Below are 20,765 nucleotides of genomic sequence, written 5' to 3'. Positions count from 1 at the left end.
CCCAGTAATGGTCCGCTGTTCAGAATCTGTAATGAAATCCAGAGTCGAGACCGATTTCACTTGATTAATGCCAACCTCTTTCACCCAGCCGGAAATTAAGCTTCCTTAACGAACTTTATTGCACTTTTTGTGAACTTGTTTCCTAATAATTAATCCGCAGCAACAAGTGCTGCTTGAACGAATAAATTAGAAAATTTGTATTAAGGCAAGAATTTCTAAGGTTTAGTACTGGCGCTAATGTTTCTTGCCTCGCTTTAAAACTTCTGAAAATATACTTTGAAAACTTTCCGTGCCTATTATTGTAGGCTTTCTGTTACATCCATTATTAATGCCTTTCATCCGAAAACTTTATAAATCACCCTTTCAGGGCTACTTTTTGTGTCCAATTATCTGGTCGTAGACGTTTCTAGGTCACGATTATGAAGCTTTTTTTCGATACATTGTATATTATAGACCGGAATAAGTTTTTTGGTAAAAAATTCAACAAAAATATTTTTCCTTTTTTTTATTTCACTAATGTGAATTTCACGAGATTTTCCAAAATGGGACATCAGAAGGCGTTCACAGTTGCCTACTTTCCATGCACACGACTACACTTTGCACGCTTTCTCGAACATGAGAGGAGGCCTGTGCCCAGCAGTGGGACGTATATAGGCTGAATTATTATTATTATTTATTTTATTATATTTTACGCCCCCAGTTTGATAGCCGGTACCTAATACGTCCACTGGATTGGAATTTTCTGTCCATCAAATCTACATATGATGCGTTTGGTACGCCATCAAAACCAATCTGGCCACTCATTATTGAATTGAATTAAATTAGTATACTAGCGATAGCGTTGTCCCGGGCCTGTTTACTTACTCTGACCACTGAAATGTTTAGGTAATATAAATAAGTAGTTTTTCTATAACGTTAATTACCCGAAAGATATTTACCACGTAATTATTCCAGATTTACTACGATGGTAAAATGTAGGAGACGAATAACGTGAATATCTACAATGCATCATCATTAAATTTACTTAAATCAATCGAAAGCCTGTAGAATTGATACAAGTTACTATGTTGCTACATACAAATGAGGAGGCCGTTAGGCCGAGGCCTTGATGTCACTGCCAACGCTTGCCACCCAAGCGATACGAAGGTTTAAACAAACCAGTGTATATGGGTTTCTCTGGCTACACAAAGTTTATGGATCCCAAGGCCACGTTAAGTTGGTTTATTAATTCACAGCCAGGACTAAAGGGGGGATAAATCACCTGTCCATACGTTGGCTAATTGCGCCTCTCCTACGTAGCTAAATGGGCGCATGTCAATCAATTGCTTACGGGAGTTTCAATTATGTCTAAATAGGGCAATTTATGCAAAGATAAACCATTTTGAATTTTACAAATGCAATGCACCGATTAAAGTACCTACTGTATTTTGTTTTATTTGTGTGCGTTGAGTTTATAACATTATTTGTGTAAATCTTTCATATGTGAGCGTAAGTGATATGGAGGGGCGCGCAGTTTAGGTTAGCTCTAAGGACATATTTAGAAATTAGCATTTATACATAGTACCTAATAGGTATATGGACTGGGCAGAAAAAAAGCTATTGAAAATTGTAACAACGTATAACACCCTGATTTTTAGGTTAAAAAATAAAAACCACGGACACCCAAAAAGATTCGTATTCTTTTCAACTGTAATTTTTAGGATATTGACTGCTGAAAACCCAGGTAAAGTTAAAGCAATATCCAACAACGCAAAAAGCAAAAAGAGGATAATGCTATCCCAGCTCACAGAACTTGCAGAAAATTCTACATCCGTGTACATCGTTTTATTCGATTTTCATTGTTATGCTCAAGGCAGGTCAGTTGCTAAGCATTTTATTTATGAAAGAGGCAGTATTGACTGGGTTTAAGGAATAGCTTTTTACGTAAAGAGACGGAATAATGACAGAATTTAACGTGGTAAATTGGTTATTGAAATTTTATATCCCGTTTATGATCTGTGGTTTTTCCAAAATTTGACGAGATTCCCAGACATATCACCAAAGTTGCTAACTGTATCCACGTCTTATTGTCAAATTTACTAGTCAAATTGGAACTTCTTGAGAAGGTATAGAATAACAGGACCTTAAAAAAAAGAACGTTGTATTGGCCTCTTGTTATGTAAAATTATTTTTAACATTAGCGGCAGCCTGTGAAATGTTGTCTAAAATGATGTGAAATTGTAATGGTGCGAAGTCTACGAAAACCTAAAAATGAGTAACAATGAAAATACTTCAAAGCCTAGTAGATGATAACATGAAAAGTAAAAGTAATAACTTCATAGATTTATATTGTCAGAATAAAATAAGAATCCATTTTCACCATTATTTTGCAGTGTACGTACGTACGTAGAAAGCCGGGAATGAGAGCCAAAAATTTAACGGCACCCGAGCCAGCCAAGTGTTCCCAATGCCCACTTCTTACTGAGGGCAGACCAGTATTGGGCCAGCTCAAACCAACCTATTTTTGTACCCGTGAACGGGTTCCAGGTGTTCTAGATGCCATTAAAGCTCTTCAAAGAGACTCTACGTGTTGTATCTGTACGCACGCATAGAAATGACCGGGCTTGTAATGGTTTCACGTGCATAAATTTATACATTCTACATAAATTCTTACTCAAAATATGTCCAATTTCAAGTATCCTTATATTAGTTTTTTCCATATAAGCGATAAGAAGTTGATTGACTTACGTTGAGATGTTCATAGCTTCCATGACCTTACTAAATACAATCAGTGAGAGTCGTAGAATGGCACCATGATTCTGATCGAGAGCCACTATCTGTGGTATGTTTCTCTCTTCATCAGACTCATTGCTACCACGATTTCTCTACTCTCACCTTATTCTGTGGGACTCGCAGGTCCCTGAAGGTTCAACCAGCTTCCCCAATAGTCTTTTCTGTTCCACCATGAGCTATTCTTACTCTTACATAACCTCTCAACGCATCTCTCTCATTATAAGTAAACATACTCACCAGGGCGATATTCTGGTTAAACTCTTACATTCTGTCTCACAGCTCACAGCCATAAGAGATTCTTAATTCTACTACTTTATATTGAAAGTCACTTAGAACGCTTTCCTCGCTAAAATTTGTTTATACAGCGTTACCAACGTCAAAAATCTCATACTAAACCTTTTATTAGGAATCGCTTAAGTTCCAGTATTTACCCCGCTCAAATCAATCTATGTTGCATATACCTTGCATAATTATACAAAATGGTTACTGAGTGGGACCCACGAAACACCATAGACGGTGCAGGACAGGAAAAGGAGATGGCGGGACGACTTGGAGGCAATCTATCCAAAATAGTGAGAAAATGCCAATGAGAGGGTTGGGTAGAGAAGACGAGGGGAGGCCCAGTAGTGGGACACTAAATTAGGCTAACAAAAAAAGGGACTACTGATTATTGCCAACAAGCGAATGTTTGCATTCGTTAAGCTGTCTACAATATCGAATTCCTTAGTTGGCTTATTCGCTTGGTGTAGCACTTTGATGCCGAACACTCGCTTGCGCTTAAATGCGGGCATACGAGTATCAAGTTTGGGAGGCTACGAAATTCGATAATTGTCTCTCTGCATCCCTGTCACTCGATACCAAGAGCGATAGAAACGGACATTGATTTCATCGAATGTCGATTCGCTGTAGCCGTCCTGAACACGGATACCCACACAAATCCCAGCTCCATTAACCACTTCGCTTAAACCGATACCCAGTGATATCAAAAAGAACGGATTACGTCGTGCGCGAGATCAAATATTTGCCAAACAACAAAGACTCGCTTTGTGCACCACATCAGCCATTAATCACCCTTTATACACGAGGGCACAAAGCGCAATATTGCCCTTCGACCGACTCTTTACTTATAAACACGCCATAACGACCTGTTTAAGGCGAGTTAAATGAAAATCGATATCCGCAAAGCTGTTATAAAAGTAATGGGGGCTAGTTAACGCAGCACTCGTGGGCCCGTGCCGGAATATGGAGTGGCTACTTGACTAGTTTGAGTCAGAAGCGGTTAAAGTCCGTTCTGATAAAGTACCAAGTATACCATACCATTATGAACGTATCGCGTATTATACGCGAATAATACGTATTGCTTGAAAGATAATATGAGAATCTTTACAAACGGTGAAGACCCAGGCACTATTACTCGTGGCATATTTGAAAAACGCCTGAGATCAGTACCCCTAGTGTAAATATTTTCGACAGCGAAACGTTACGTACGCGTTTGCGTTAAGTGTCATTTTGTATGAGATTTTTGACTTTCCAAAACGTCCCGCTTGGCGCGCTGTTCAAAAACCCATACAAAATGAGACTTAACGCAAACGCGTACGTCACGTTTCGCTATCGACTAAATTTACACTAGGGGCACAGTTGTAACTACAATATGATAGTTACATTTAGCGATAGGACGCCATTATTCTATGATTTTTCTTTTATTGAGTTATGCAATAATAAATGTACATTTCTATACCACGGTTTCGGTCTACGCCACCCCCAATGAGGTATTTTTCCAACAAAAGTAGTATAAGTTCATCCACGTAATTAAGCTACATGCCAATTTTTACTAAAGTCAACTTAGTTATTTACCCACAAAAATATAATAGATATATATTTTTTTCGCATTTATGATATTAAGAGAATAAACATATATTTGAATATTTTGAACCCACTGTAGATTTTTAATTGTTACGTGATTATTACATTAACTTAAGTGGATTCAGCTGACAATAAAATAATGATTATTTTTTTACAATTTGAAGTAAGTATATCCTTTTCTCATAAGGTTCCACGATACCCGATCCTACGATAGGTAAGTTCTACTAAAGTAGATACTTTGATTCTAAAGTACTCTAAGTAATAAGTAAATAAAGTTACGTTTGATTAAATGTATTCAAATATGAATTGAAGGTAACAAAATACTACTTATAGATTTCAACATCAAAATATTAGACGCCGAATCAAAGAAAAGTTAGATGCTTTGTACAAATGATAACATTTATTGCTGCTAGATTTTAATACTCGTAAAAACTGAGAAAAGAAAAGAAAGTGTGCGTGTGTGTGTGTGTTTTTTTTAAAAGTGATTGTAACTGTAACAAAAAAGACGAGTGAGTGCCTGACTCGTACATAGAGGGTTCAGTTCATGCTGTTGCATTTTCGATAAGATCGATAAGTCTATCAGGTCAGACCGTCTACAAGCTCTTCCTCTCGCTTCTAGCACTTGCATTTGTACACATATTTCACTTACAGGAGGTCAGAGGAGCAGAAGGAGCGAAGCTCTTCCTTTCTGACAGTGTCTGAGTGAAATACGTATACAGATACGAGAGTTCTTGTCGTATGACGGTCTTCCCGACCAAAAATGTATATGCTGTGACCTTAAATAAAATTGGGATAATTTTACAAAAATCAAACTAGTCCCAAAGTAAGCTCAATAGCAGGCGTTAAATATCGAATTAAATTTATTTTTTGCTTGAAGAAATATTTAGATCCGTATCCTTACTTGGCCTCCGACACCAGACAGCGCCACTTTTCTCGGTCCTGTGCGGCTTCTCGCCAATTGTTGACTCGAAGTTCGCGCAGATCTGCCTCCACCATGTCGCTCCAGCGACACCTAGAACGTGGGTTGGGCCACCTTGAGAGATGTAATTTATAACGTTTTATTAAAATTAGAATACTTACGCTTGTGTTGTGACAGTATTACCTAAATAAAACCTAATTTTGACCTACTTTATCATTTCTTATGCTCTGAAACTGACTCGTTGTTTATCTATACATCTGGTTGAAAGCAATACATTTCGATCCTAGGACAGTATACATATAATAGTACCTAATTCCTAACCGGTAACAATAATTCATACCTACTATTAATTACGTAACGAGATTATGCGGTCGCATCGAAAAAACACGCTGTCTTTTGGGTTTTTATCCTGATTGTCACTGGTCTTATGCACAATAAAGTGTTTATGTATATACATATAATTCGTGTCATCCATGATGACGCGCGGATTTGTCATATTCTAACCTTTAATAACATTAAAATAAGAGTCAAGGCATACGTCTTCGTGAATGACATGATCTGTACCATCTATATATAGCTCATAATAATTACACAGCCTTTCAAAGGGCGGGTAAATCGGCAGAGGATAAACTGACGACTTATTAATGACATCCCGGCGTCACCCTTCGAAGTACGGAACCCTAAAATCAATAGTTGCTTTCAGCGGAGATTAAGAACCACTAGCGTTCTATATTACATCCGACAATCGCTAGCTTAGACTATCACCACTAGACACCGCATTAAAATCGTTTACGAAGACCGGGTGCGTCGTATACTTCAAATACTTCGATACAATAAGGGATGACACATTGAATTTTATAACAAAATCTTATAGATAAAAAATGAGTAATTTGCCACAATAAATCGGACACTAAAATAATATATGAAAAAAATAAAAAAAATAAAAGACCACTTTATTTTTATTACTTACTTCAAAATAGAAATAAAAACTATTTGATTCCTTACATTTCATATAAAAATTAATTGTATTAAAACTAATATTCATAAACGCAATATTTAACAGACAAAACAGCAATTTTCTTGTTTGCTATATTTCGTTGGGTCGTCGACGTAATCGTGACGTCTCAATCTTTAGTAGGAGCGTTTCTTGCGTTGTAGGCCCTACCTTTAACAGTTTATGCTATGCAATATCTCTCAGTATCTGATCTATGTTAACGGCACCAATTATGGGACATTTAAGAAAAAATTTGGAGTATATTTGATATTTCCCCGACATCTATAAAATTTCTACCGCTTTATGCTTGAAAAGTTGAATGTCCAATTCGTCCTTTATTTTTTCTATGTGTTTAATGAAAGCTACTGCAATTGGTTTCAATATTATTAACCAACTAAAACTGTGGTTTTTTGCTCCAGTCATGGGATGTACGGCACGATTAATTTTCAAACTAACAAATATCAATGAAAAATTAAACTTAAGCAGCTCTTTGGCTCTTGTATAAATTAAAATGTGGCCAGCCATTAAAAACTGATGATAAATACTTGTTTCACAGGATTTGTCTATACCATCCCATTACTGGTGCCTGTTCCATTATAGGGGTGTTTACTATAGTATCAGAACTACTTTATAAACGTAGTAAGACTTACAGGAGCTGCATTCTAAACTTTCTCGCAGTGCTCTTCGCTCGTATAGTTGTATATTGGCGTGCGTGACATGCACTGCAAACTGCAAATAATATTAAATCAAGTTGAGACTAGGCGGCCACACCGCGTCCTCATATTAAATTAGTGTGTACCTACATCCCGCCGCATGCAATAGCATGGTCACTACATGAATAAACTCATTCATATAGTATATATCAAAGCCATACCAAACAATGAAATTTTCGCAATCGCAACCTACACCATGCGACCAAAACGTCGTAAGCGCCGTAAGATTCACTTTCCGCCTCTATGGTTTGTTGTCATGACAACAACAAGTCATGGAGCAAAATACTGGTTCTCTGTGCCGGTTCTATATGTAGTATTAATACTTAGTTCAATAGTGGTTGACGAGGAACTGGAGTACAATGTAATGACATGCGTTTTAGTAGCTTCTGAGCATGTTTTGTGACATTAAATATTTAATCATTTTCTCAAATATCTTCTTGTTGCAGTCGGTTTAAGGTATTTGCCACAACCTATAAAGCTTGACCGCGACGCTATTATGTTGCATATAGCAAGTGATCTATGTGCAGTAGTAATTAGGGGTCGTTTCGCTCGCCACCTGCGCCGGCCGCGATGGTCTCATAACGTACGTATTTAATTACTTGTCCGACACCTATCAGGACCCCACAGCTAGCTGTAACACTTTGTAACGATAATTACGAGATTAAGGTGCAATGCCAGTTTATTAGTGTTATCTGTGAACTATGTGTCTTCTATAATAATATGTGTCTTCGCTTAAAACATGCAGACCAGACATTATCATTTGAAATTAAATTACTAATATTGTAATTTCTTCAATCTTTTGCAGTTTTCATGAGTAGTAACTTCATTGAGTAAGAAAAGAATGACATCAAATATTTTGGGCATTTAATTGTTTGTTTGTCAGAAATATTTGCTCGTGAATTACGAATGTTTTCTGGCGTTATTCATTAATGCCTGTTGAGGCGCCGCAGGTGCGTGCTATTCTTTCACTCTCACTGAGAGTACGCGTCACGTTTTTGAAATTTAATTTTTTGTAAGTTTAAAAAAAATGTTGTACAAAATACATGTTGCGCAGTTTTAGAAGCAATTTTCATATTTGTGCATAAATTGTTACAAGTTTTTAAAGAGCGTTTTAGACCTATGTTTGTTTTTTTCTATCAAGATTCGAATCGATGAAGTAAGTAGAGAAGATCTTCAGGATTGTTAATTAATTTTTTGACAACTGTTTGAATCAAAATACGATTTGATTTATAGAAGAAATAACTTTTATTGAAAGTTAAATTATTTCGCTACAGCATTCAGTTATAGCACAGAACGAATAGCACGCTGACAACGCATCATAGACACAACTTATTCTAAAATGTTGCAAGCAACAAATATTAGCACTAATGTTAAACATACAATGTTTAAAGCTATGTTCAGACTTGTCTCGAACAACAACCGTATTGATGATATTGTGATTTATAGAAGCGGCACGATTTTTCAAAAGCTCCGCTATCTGAACCTACGGCACTTTAAGTTGAACAAAATGAACAAGCCCTTAATAATCCGTTATTTTGACATCTATATTTGTTAGAAAGGGACAGAATATAACAAAGGTTTACTAAGTTTTATGTATACGGGGCATTTATACTATAGAGAAACCATACCAAACAATGAAAATGTCGCAATCGCAACCTGTACCATGCGACCAAAACGTCTTAATCGCCGTAAAATTGATGGCGCTTAGGTCGCGAGATTCACGCTCCGCTTCTATGGTTTTTTTGTCAAAAACAACAACAACTCATGGCGCAAAAACAACAACAACTCATGGCGCAAAAACAACAATAACTTATGGCGCATAAACAACAACAACTCATGTCGCAAAATATTGGATTTCTGTGCCGGCTATATACGTATAGTAATATTTCAACGATACGGGGGTATTATTTAAATGTTCAACTATCTACGTAATATATACCGTCATTTAATACACAACACAAGACTATTGAGCTAACTGTGGGATTAACTCGATTTGTGAAAGATTGAACCATATTTTGAAACATATCTAGAACCAAACAGTGACAGGTGTTACACGTAAGTTATACAAATTATTGCTACCGCTCACACTTCCGTACTGAAATTCGTTACATTTGAAATTACTTTCCAAACTGGCCATTTATTAGAAGCCTGAGAAAATCCCCCAATTTTTCCCGACTAATTTGTTCGAGTTGTCAGACAGCTTGGCAGAAGTTAAATTGACGAAAACTTCCAAACTAAACTAAGACTCAGCTGTATACTTAGTTTTGTGGCGCGTCAGACTTTTTACTGGAGACAACATCTTACTAAAAAACTGTAAGGACGTTAAATTATAGTGCAGTTTTGGTCGTTTCTCACAAAACTACGCAGTCAGTATACCACGAGCTTATCCATAGCTACAAAAAGAGAAAATGTATTTCCACCTCTAAATATTTTCCTCTCTTCCTGATTTTTTTAGTATGTCATTAATACAGTGAAAAACTAGGTATACCTTTTTTTTCTAAATTTGCAAACCAAAAAAAAACCTTCTTTAAAAATCGAAACCTTTAAACCTATTATATCTGCAGCGATCGACATCAAAATCAAAGTGATTTGTTAAGATTTACTAAGTGGGAACCGTTTTCTTCCCAAATGAAATTTCATAGAAAAAGTACCCTTATTTCGTTAGCATCGCAAAGGTAGTCTTCCTTCTTAAGAATTACTTATTTATTTAATCTTATTGCAGTTTCTTAGCGGCAACAGGAGAGAGACTGGATAACCCTTTTAAACGACATTGGGCATCCTTTCATGCTTCAATGCACCATGATTGTAAATAAGCTATTATTAAGATAGAATTATTAGGATTAACTAATATATTTATCGCCCACTACTGAGCATAGGCCTCTCTTCCAGTACGCCAAATGAACTTCCTGAACTAATCTCATCCAGAAGTGACCCGCAGTCTTCCGTATGTTGTCCACCCAACGACCTCTTCGTAAACAGCTATAAATATAGATTAAGGCAAGTCAGCCACTTTATGGCCTCGTGGCTATAGGTAGTGATTAGGTCTCCAGGTCTATTAGCATAGCGCGTTCGATTCTAACAGAGGAAGTAAAATGTGGGCCTCCCCTGTGATTCCTCAAACCTCTTGCGCGAACTGTAGGTTTTTTAAATAAAATGATACTTCGACGAGTTATGCCAGTATCCAGACCTGACTCGCGCGTGGCGCAGATATGAGAAATAAAAATAAAACTTGCTTCTACCAAAAATACACGCCTGCAAACGGTGTACCTTTAATAAAACCCCGTTAAATGTCACTATGTTTCGCACGAAAAGATGCGGGTATGTAAACTACGGAAAAGACCGTTTTCCGTAAGCGATCCGATAGAAGCATCTGTTTTATGTACAGTTGAGTAAGCATCGTCTGAATTTTGTAGTCATTTCAGAGCTCCAAGCGAAAGTACACGCTCGTTCACCGGCGACCCTTCAAAAGGTCTTTATCGGTCTATAAAACTTCCTTTATGTTACGCGAAGTTTCTTTTCGAGGCACTAAGGTCGCGAATCGTAACAGTTGTTTGATGGTCACCCTCGGAAATAATTTTCTAAGCCCTCCTCCGCTTTTCCGATTACTTCGCGAGTTACTGCCGAAAGCCTTACGTACGTAAGTTCTATAAATTCTGTTATGATCCCTTTTACTTTTTACTGAGTGCTCGCGCAGCCGGAAATAATGGGATGATCCGAAAATGTATGCTTTCGATACATCGCCTTTAACTCGGTATTTTATTTTATGCACTGCGGAACTTCTTAAAAGAGAATTCATTGTAATTTCTTAGTTCTAATCCATATCTATATGAGCAATTTCCTCCCGCGGACGCGTCGGCTGTGGAATGAGCTTCCTGCCGAGGTTTTCCCGAAGGGCTACAGTATCGGGTTCTTCAAAAAAGGAGTATACAGATTTTTAGAGGATCGCCAATGCGCATTTAATATCTTTGGTGTCGCAGGCGTCCATAGGCTGCGGTGACTGCTTACTATCAGGCGGGTAGTATGTTTGTTTGCCACCGACGTGGTATAAACATATTGTTAAGCTAAGTTTAAAGGAATGAAAAAGTATTAACAAAATTCCTATTAATTCATAGAATGGTGGATTAAATGATGTCGGTAATCGAAATTGCTCGTATAAAAATATAGGCGTTTGATCTTTGCTGTTTCAATTTACGTGTAAGTTCCGAAAATTATTTATTTATTTAAACTTTATTGCACAAACGAAAAGGTAATGTACAAAAGGCGAACTTAATGTCATGAGTTCTCTACCAGTCAACCTTAGGGCAAAGCAGAAAATATTGTTTGCGGAGGTGTGTTATTAACGTGGATTATTAGTAGGTACCATCAGCCGTTAAAGGTCACGGTGACTTTATCAATGGATTCATTCATAATTTGTTCACGCAATTTCGCAGCTCACTGTACCTACAGCCATCAATAAATAAATAAATATTTGAGTTTAATCTTACACAGATCGACCTAGCCCCAAACTAAGCATAGGTTGTACTATGAGTACTAGGCGAAGATATACATACGAATAAATACATACTTATATACATAGAAAACACCCATGACTCAGGAACAAATATTTGTGTTCATCACACAAATAAATGCCCTTACCGGGTTTCGAACCCGTTACCAACGGCTTCAAGCTGGGGCTGCCGGCTAGGACCCACTAGGCCAGACTGGTCGTCAATAGTACCTAACCAAGTACATGTAATAACGAGCCAGAAGTATCTTCAACCCTGGAATATTTTTCCAAGTAGGTACCCCTACTACTAGTTTGCATTCAAAAGGATATGTAGTCTGATTATTTTACATTTAGAATCATATCTTTTGTTCAATTAGTAAAGTAGATACTTTTGACGCGTATTCCGATCAGCGAATACAATCAATTTGAACTCCGACTAATGTTCTTAGGAACATCTATACACATGGCTACCAGCGCTTCAATACCAGCGCCATATTATACGTTTACGCATTATTTAACCTTTTAACCGCCGTAGTCTGATATATGACATACAATACCCAGCTCATTTCGCCGCAGTCTCATAATTAAGACAAAACTTCATGTAACTTCGCACCAGCGGCGACATGAGTACGCTCGATGGAAAATTCTAAGCGGTTAAAAGGTTAATAATCAGAATCAGAACCTTCTTACCTACTCTAAATCGAAGAGCTCGAAACTGAACGAAGAATTGCTCTTAACAATCTGTAGGCGTAATACTATAAAGTACCTATGTATGTATATCACTTTATTGCACATACACAGGTTAACATAAAACAGACAAAACAAATAAAAAAGATGTTATGTACAAAGGCGAACTTATCCCTAAAAGGGATCTCTTCCAGCTGCGAAAATCCGAAAGGATCAAACACTAACAAGTGAAAGACAAATCAATATTAACAGTAGCAATATGAGAATTTTGGATACACATAAAAGTAGGACGAGAGCAATCAATAATAATAAAATAAAATATAAAGTAGAAAACCCGTAGTATGTAAACCTATATACACCTATATATAAGATATACATATAAAGTACTCAGTTCTAATATCAGGAGTCTAATAACCAAAACTTTTTCAACTTCTTGAGTGAGGCAACAGATTGCGATTTCCTTACGTCCACTGGTAGATCGTTCCACAGCTTAACTGAGTAGGCACTGAAAGATCTAGAGTACACACGTGACTTCTTAATATAAATATAGTTAAGGCATTCATAAAGCCCCATTTAGCCGGTTCAAGAACTTGCATGCGAATTTCGTTACATTGCTGTATTTGGTCCATCGAGTGAATTAATTCTACTTTGTAGTTAGCAACGTATTGAATGGGGCTTGCTTTATATTTATGGGGCTTTAGATTGCGAGGAATATTTCAGAGCGATAGTCGAAATCCCCTGTGGTTCTGACTAGCTCTGTATCCCCTCGGCACTCTGATTAAGGATTTGGGACTAGGCTGCCGGCATCGGAGAGAAGGTGAAGTCATTTCTCATCTTCTGTACATACTCGTACATATACATATGGACATCCTTAAACTACTCTTATTTACACTAAATAGTCAAGACTTGTTGGAGCTACTGAAAACCACCGAAGTCTTCTGTAGTGCCATCAACATGGAGTTAATAGGTAAATACTTATGTATATAAAATTATAAATGTGACGTTATGCATGTTCAAACCTATGTTCACTAGCTTAGGGGGTGTTCTGCCTTTTCGCCGAAGTTTTATTGATCGAATTTCACTTGTCAACCAACTTTTCGCAGATGAGTTATTTTGGCAACCAACATTCGGCAAACTTTCATTATGACAACGTTTTACTTGGTAGAATTGTTAAGTAGATTATTATTACTATTATTATACAACATTTGGAATGTGTTTCTTTCGCCAAATCATTCATTTTGGCTAAAAAATATACCTACTATTCCAATTCCAAGATTATACTTTCCAAGTTTTACGTTGTGCATTGCCGTCAAAGTTTAAGTACCTAACGAAACTTTCATTTACCTCTATTTACAAGATACTGCATCGTTGGAGCGATGAAAGTAGAGCAAAGTGTCCCTATTTATTTGTGATGGTAGGACGCGTGATTAAGCTAGAACAATACGGGTGCAGCGCGGGAGCAACGCGAATTACGATCACTTACAGAGCGCATGCATCATGTTAGCCATTTTAAAAGTAACTGCAAGAGCTGTAAGGAAAAAGCTCAAAGCTAGATAAAAACATAAAGATTAAGCTTTGCTGAATTGAATTGAATATAAACCATTTTTTTAAAACTTTTACTGTGTTCACAAAATATCACATAAAATTCATATTATTATGATGTAGGAGAAGGTACGGCAAAGTATTATGATATGACGTGTAAGTTACACACAAAGCACGAAAATAAGGCATATTAATTTTACTAATAATATTTAGTAAAAGCAATATTATAATTTATGCAAATCAAATACATTATGAATGAACTTAGTGTTATCACAGTATGGCGCCAGATGTAAGAACCCACTTTAATAGGTTTAGTCCCAAAAATATGACGTGTTTCGCAAATGGGGGGCTCTAAAAGTTGGAAAAATACAAACACATGATTCGGGATGAGCCCTTATCTATGGACGCGAAGCTCTCTAGCGGTGGGAACACACCCGTACCCATTGTCAGGGCGCACCGGCGTGTGTCGGCTGGCGAGCAGTGGACCACGAAATCGCTCCCAGCCGCCTTCCGACAAGCCTGCCTCGATTTTCAACGCAACTGGACGTTTTTTTCACATGCTTTGACGCTGTGTCACACTTTTTTAAAGTTGTCGCTGCTGCCGTGAGTTTTAACCTTTTCAACGAAGTCGTGACTCGTCCCGTAGCGCCAAGAAATTTATAAGCATTATAGCTGACGCTATAAACTTCGTGCTTTCGACTAAGTTTTTATAATATTTGCTAGCTTATACCTATCACTTTGATCCGTATCACATTTTAGATTCGAGAAAAGTATGCGTTCATTTAGCCTAGTTGGTAGTGACCCTGCCTAAGAAGCAGAAGGTCCCGGGTTCGAACCTTGATAAGGGTATATATTTGTATGTTTATCACAGATATTTGTTCCTGTGTTATGGATGTTTTCTGTGAATTATGTATCTATCCACAACAATACAGTACAAATATTACGAGTACCTACTTATTAGGTCGGTATAAGATCGTCCCCAAATATTTATTATTTATCTCTACACAGTAGAACCACGTTTCGTCGATGACATTTAATATTAACGAACTCCTGGTCTATTCGGTAGTAACCCTGCCTATGAAGAAAGAAAGAAAAAGCATTTATTAGCACAATATCACAACCTTAACCTGCTAATCAAAACCAACTAAAAATAATTACACAAAATGAAGAGTTGCGCTAAATGGTCCTCACTCGGCTAGGTATCACGGTACGAGCGGCTCATACTATGGGGATTGTTCTCGCGCAAAAATACTCTCCATACAAAACGGGGAACAGTCTCGAGAACGGCACAACTATACATGTATATGAGCCACATGGCACACTCCACGACGATTTGATTGATTTTCAATAAGGTCCAGTGGATGGACTAGGTGGCACTCAGTAAATAGATTATATGGACACAATGACAAAACAAAAGTAAGAGAAAACTTAAATAAAATTATAAATAAAATAAAATATAATTAGCCTAAAAGTCTTCTGGATGTACAGTCAATGTCCCATATCATCATATTCCAGTGTAATAAGAGCCGTAGTACCATATTTTTGAGATGATTCTTTCGATACATATTTTTGCACTTGACTGTAGGTATATCTATGTATATGCGATTAGTGTGTGTGCGTGTGTGTGCACGGCTGCCTAAGTGAAGCAGTAGGAGGTCCCGGTCGAATCCTGGTTAGGGCATTTATTTGTGTGTTCCTCACGAATATGGGTTCCTGAATATGTGATCTAACTATATGTTTTATTTATATGTATATCGTCGTCTATTAGGTACCTATAATACTTTGCTTATTTAGTTTGTGGCTAGGTTGATCTGTGTAAGTTTGTTCCCAAATATTTATTAATTATTTTATTTTAATCGCTTTCCCACTTGTGACGCATTTTTCCCGTGATCTTTCTGTGATTACTCTTATAGGGTATGCAGTGAGGACCCTGTACCTTTGGAGTTCCATAGTATTCCCACAGTGTTGTTATGACAATGATCAGGTACCTATTACCTACGCTACAATTCTCGATCAACTCAATTTGAGACCCATCCATAAAAAAATCGTTTATTTTAGACCAGATGATCCATATCTTTGATAAATAATAACTAGAACACACACTCTATATTAGTAATGACATAAAACCACTTAAACCTACTTTATTGAAACTATTTCTGCATGCAAAGAGGAATACGGAGCAAGATGGGTTATTTAGTCCTGCCTATCACCATCTCTACCCAGTAGACGACAATCTAGGCGTTAATTCAATACGCAGTCCTCAGGAGGCTATTGCTACGTACGCATTCCTGCAAAGACGCTATTCTTTTACGCCTAATGATGCAAAAGTCATCCGTATGTTCAAGGAATGGAAATACACACACACAACCATATGAATATCGTTATTAGGCTGATGGTTCCATGCAATGCGCATCGCAATCCGATTTTCAAGCAATATCGAATCGCCATTGAATCGCGTTTGATTTGCATAATAAATTATGCGTATGTATCATGGTAATACGAGAATACGTACAGCGAGTTCATTCTCTTATGAGAATTTGATGTATTAATATCAGATTGGAATCGTATTGGATTTTATTAATGGAAAAGTAAAAGTCTGTGAACGTGAAACCAATAATCGGATTGATTTGGATGTGCCTTAATTATACTTGTGCTTCGTCCTCGAGATTAGTATCCTGGAATATTTATTTATTTGTAGTAACACGTAAGTGACACCACTACAACACTATAGTTTAGATTTTTTTTTTTTTTTTTTTTTTTTTCTGGTAGGTTCACCCTTGGCCACAAACGTCATGTCATTCACGTTTTAGTGTGCAACCACTCAACATCTTAAAAATAAATCTCTCAAAATCGAAATAATCTTCAAGTTTTTAAGGTGAATCATAGTGCGAAACGTGTTATAATGCCGAAACGTAAGCGTAAACATAATGATTATGATGAAATTCGCCGCAAAATAAAAAAGTTGACGCGTGATTTGCATCGTGTCCGTGATACAAGAAGTGCAGAATCTACGGATGAACGCGACCGTTACTATGAATACTCGGATCGCTCGGATGAAAACACAAGTAAGTAATTATATTTCTCCCTTAACTTACATAGGTGAAATTGATACCTACTCATAGGTAATGACGAAAAATAATTGTGTACCTGCGACAAACGTGTCTTATGATTATTTGGGTCTACGCGCAATAAGGAATGTAATCTGAGCGGTCTCTGGGACTGTTTCACACTACCTTATAAGGCGCGGACGTAAACAAACCACGACCAGGGCAGTTTTTGGGACTGTTCCGCAGTGGATGTATACTCGATACCTGCCTTCTCAGGACAGTTTGTGGGACTGATCCGATACAAGGTTTAGCAAACCTGGACAGTTATATGGGACTGGCCCGCAGCAGATTATGTATGATACTTGCCTTCCCAGGATGGTTCATGGGACTGATCCGACACAAGGCTTAGCAAACTTGGATAAGTTTTAGGGCTGCTGCGCAGCAAATTGTGCATGATACTTGCCTTTCCAGGACAGTTTATGGGACTGATCCGATACAAGGCTTAGCAAACCTGGACAGTTTTTGGGACTGATCCGATGCAACCTTATCACTTGGCACTTCTCGTGTATGTACATACCTGTTGTACCGCACACCAACATTTTTATCATGTCTCATAATTATCGATTACAGTTCGACACGAATCGGAAAATTCACTGGACGGAGATATTTATGGGGACTTCCCAGAATACCCACCAGAGGAAGAACCCGTGGAGATCATAGAACCCGACGCCCCCACACGCGCAGTCATGCGTAACGCTGCATCCACCGCTACGCCCATCGCTGGACCCGCCGCCAGGCCTATCACTACCACCACGTCTACCGTTACGTCAACCGTAACGACAGCCGCCACACATACAGCAGCGCAAGTCGCGTGCCCCGCCGTAGTGACAGAGGCGCTTGGCGCTGTAAGTACTGGCGCGGAGCTACTACAGAAGGAGAGCCCTACGGTGTTAGACAGCTCTGTACTGGAAATCCTGGGCGAAGATCCTTCTGAAAATATACAGTACGGAAAAGAGATACGCAAAGAGTTAGCGAACAGGCTCGAACACATCGCCACGACTGGCCTATCAAAAGAAGTGCGCAAAGAATTATTAGAGGCTTACCTGATACCGGCAAATTGTACCAAGATTGACGCACCCCTGATGAACGCGGAAATTAAGGCTGCCGTCACCGACGTACTAACCAAAAGGGACAAGGGCATCGAGATGCGACAAAAACAGCTAGCATGTGCAATTTCAGGGCTAGCAAGAGTAATTAATACAGAAATTGAGTCCAGTGAAAAGAACAATGAGCGGCTGAAACAACTCATGGATATAGGCCGCATCCTTTGCGACGTACAACATAGCGAGTCAGTTACCAGACGTAACTTTGCCATATACTCTATAAAAAAGGATCTCAAGGACCATATAACAAATACCAAAATCGACAAATACCTGTTCGGCGAGGAACTGGCGGAAACTTTAAAGACTGCCAAAGCAGTATCAAAATCTGGCACCGAATTAAAAGTAAAAAGCCAAGTTAGAAGCGTGAAAACATTCACACCTACCAGCAATTTAAACTGGAGAGCGCGGGCCCCAGCACGCAGGCAGCAGGGCCCTCAGCGGAACCGCGAGCCTGCTCATCGCTCATCGACGCCGGGTCCATCTTCGAGACACACACGAACTCCGAGGCACGGCAACTCGTCCAAGACATCGCAGCCTCCGCAGAGACAACAGCGGCGTCGTTAGACAAGGTAATGTACGCTGGCCAATTGTCTAGGTTCCGTGCGCAGTGGGAGATGCTAACCAACGACCGAACAATCCTATCATGGATAACGGGGTACAAAATAAAGTTCACGAGCCCAGTCATTCAGCATCAGATCCCCAGCGCAGTGCACTATACCAATACCGAGAAAGCCCATTACAATGAGGCGATAAAAAATCTACTCAACATAGGGGCTATCTCGGTCTGTAGACCATGTGATGGCCAGTTCTTGTCCAGCATATTTCTCTGTCCCAAACCAAATGGTAAAATGAGATTCATCTTAAATCTCAAGAACCTAAATAAATTCATAAAAACCGACCACTTTAAACTCGAAGATTTTCGTACCGCAATCAAATTAGTGTCGAAGAACTGTCATATGGCTACAATAGACCTCAAGGACGCCTATCTACTGATTAAAATGCATAGAGAATCTAGAAAGTACCTTAGATTTCTATGGGAAAATAAAATATTCGAGTTTAATGTATTACCATTTGGTTTGAACGTAGCGCCATACATTTTCACAAAAATAATGAAGCCAGTTGTAAAACTATTAAGGACTTGTGGCCATTTGTCAACCATCTACTTAGATGATTTATTCCTTATAGGTCGAAGCTATAAGGAATGTAAAGAGAATGTAAGCATTTCAACAAAACTTCTACGCGGTCTTGGCTTCATTATTAACGAAGAAAAAAGTAACCCTATACCCTCTAAAACATGCAAATTTCTAGGACTGATCATAAATTCCGAAAAGCTCCAAATTTCCCTGCCAGACGAAAAAAGATCACACATTTCAAAAGAAATAAAAAATATGCTGAGTGTGAAAAGATGTAGAATTCGGAAATTTGCACAACTTGTAGGATCTCTAGTTGCAGCTTGCCCAGCAATCGAATACGGTCTCCTCTATACAAAGGAATTTGAAAGATGCAAATTTCTCAATCTAAAAGACGATGACAATTATGATAGACACATGACTCTGCCAGAGACACTACTGCCAGATCTTCATTGGTGGTTTCAAGCTGTCAAGCACTCAGTACGGCAAATCAGAATAGACTCATATTGCCTCGAAATCTTTACTGACGCCTCAACTACTGGGTGGGGAGCCGCCTGCAGGAACGAAACGGCGAGTGGAATATGGTCACGGGAGGAACAGCAAATGCACATCAACTGTCTGGAACTCCTCGCAGCATTTTTTGGGCTTAAAGTTTTTGCAAAAAATCTTAAAAAATGCCAAATTTTAATGCGCATAGATAACTCGACAGCCATTGCATACATTAATCGCATGGGTGGAATACAGTTCCCCCATCTTACACAGATAACCAGAGATATCTGGCAGTGGTGTGAGTCTCGCAATATATATATATTTGCCTCCTACATCAAATCAGCAGAAAACGTAGTAGCTGATGCTGAATCTCGGCGCACACACCCAGATATTGAATGGGAATTGGCCGATGGGGCATTTAAAGAAATCACAAGAAAATTCGGGTATCCTCAAGTAGACCTATTCGCTAGCCGGGTAAATGCCAAGTGTGCTAAATACGTGTCTTGGCATCGCGACCCTGATGCATTTGCAGTTAACGCGTTCACTTTAGACTGGTCTGAACTGTACTTTTACGCTTTTCCCCCGATTTCGATTATTCTGAAAACCCTAAGAAAAATCATTTCTGACCAAGCTCGTGGAATAATGATTGTCCCCTTGTGGAAAACACAACCTTGGTACCCGCTATTCCAACAACTTGCCACGTCAGAGTTAGTAATATTCAAGCCTAATGAAAATATTATCTCATCTCATTCCAGCAACCCGAAAATTCAGACAAGTCTTACCCTGGTTGCCGGAATATTATGCGGTCAGCGCTTCTGCGACGCAACGTACCAGCAGAGTCAGTAAACATAATGCTAGCATCACTTTCGGAAAACTCAATTAAACAATATGACACGGCGCTTAAGAAATGGTACAAATTCTGTGCAGAAAATAACTTGCAGTTATATGACGCGCCTATAA

General features: G+C 38.4%; 1 protein-coding gene and 1 long non-coding RNA gene across 2 annotated transcripts in view; both read left to right on the top strand.

The window, feature by feature from the left end:
* The window catches only part of LOC133515447 (uncharacterized), a 58,973-nt gene extending 58,863 nt beyond the window's left edge, over nt 1-110 (top strand). Inside the window, exon 3 of the long non-coding RNA XR_009799021.1 lies at nt 101-110. This is a non-coding gene — a long non-coding RNA (uncharacterized LOC133515447). The remainder of the gene's footprint in view (nt 1-100) is intronic.
* A 16,622-nt stretch (nt 111-16,732) lies between these two features.
* LOC133515400 (uncharacterized) lies at nt 16,733-19,181 on the top strand. Its single transcript, XM_061847937.1, has 2 exons — nt 16,733-17,041; nt 17,654-19,181. Exons 1-2 carry the CDS (start codon nt 16,879-16,881, stop codon nt 18,748-18,750), a joined length of 1,260 nt encoding a protein of 419 aa, XP_061703921.1. The 5' UTR covers nt 16,733-16,878; the 3' UTR covers nt 18,751-19,181.
* Nucleotides 19,182-20,765: the final 1,584 nt, after the last annotated feature.

This window comes from Cydia pomonella, chromosome 2, assembly GCF_033807575.1.
Source record: "Cydia pomonella isolate Wapato2018A chromosome 2, ilCydPomo1, whole genome shotgun sequence".
Taxonomy (NCBI): domain Eukaryota; kingdom Metazoa; phylum Arthropoda; class Insecta; order Lepidoptera; family Tortricidae; genus Cydia; species Cydia pomonella.
This window is presented reverse-complemented; position numbering and strand designations above follow the sequence as displayed.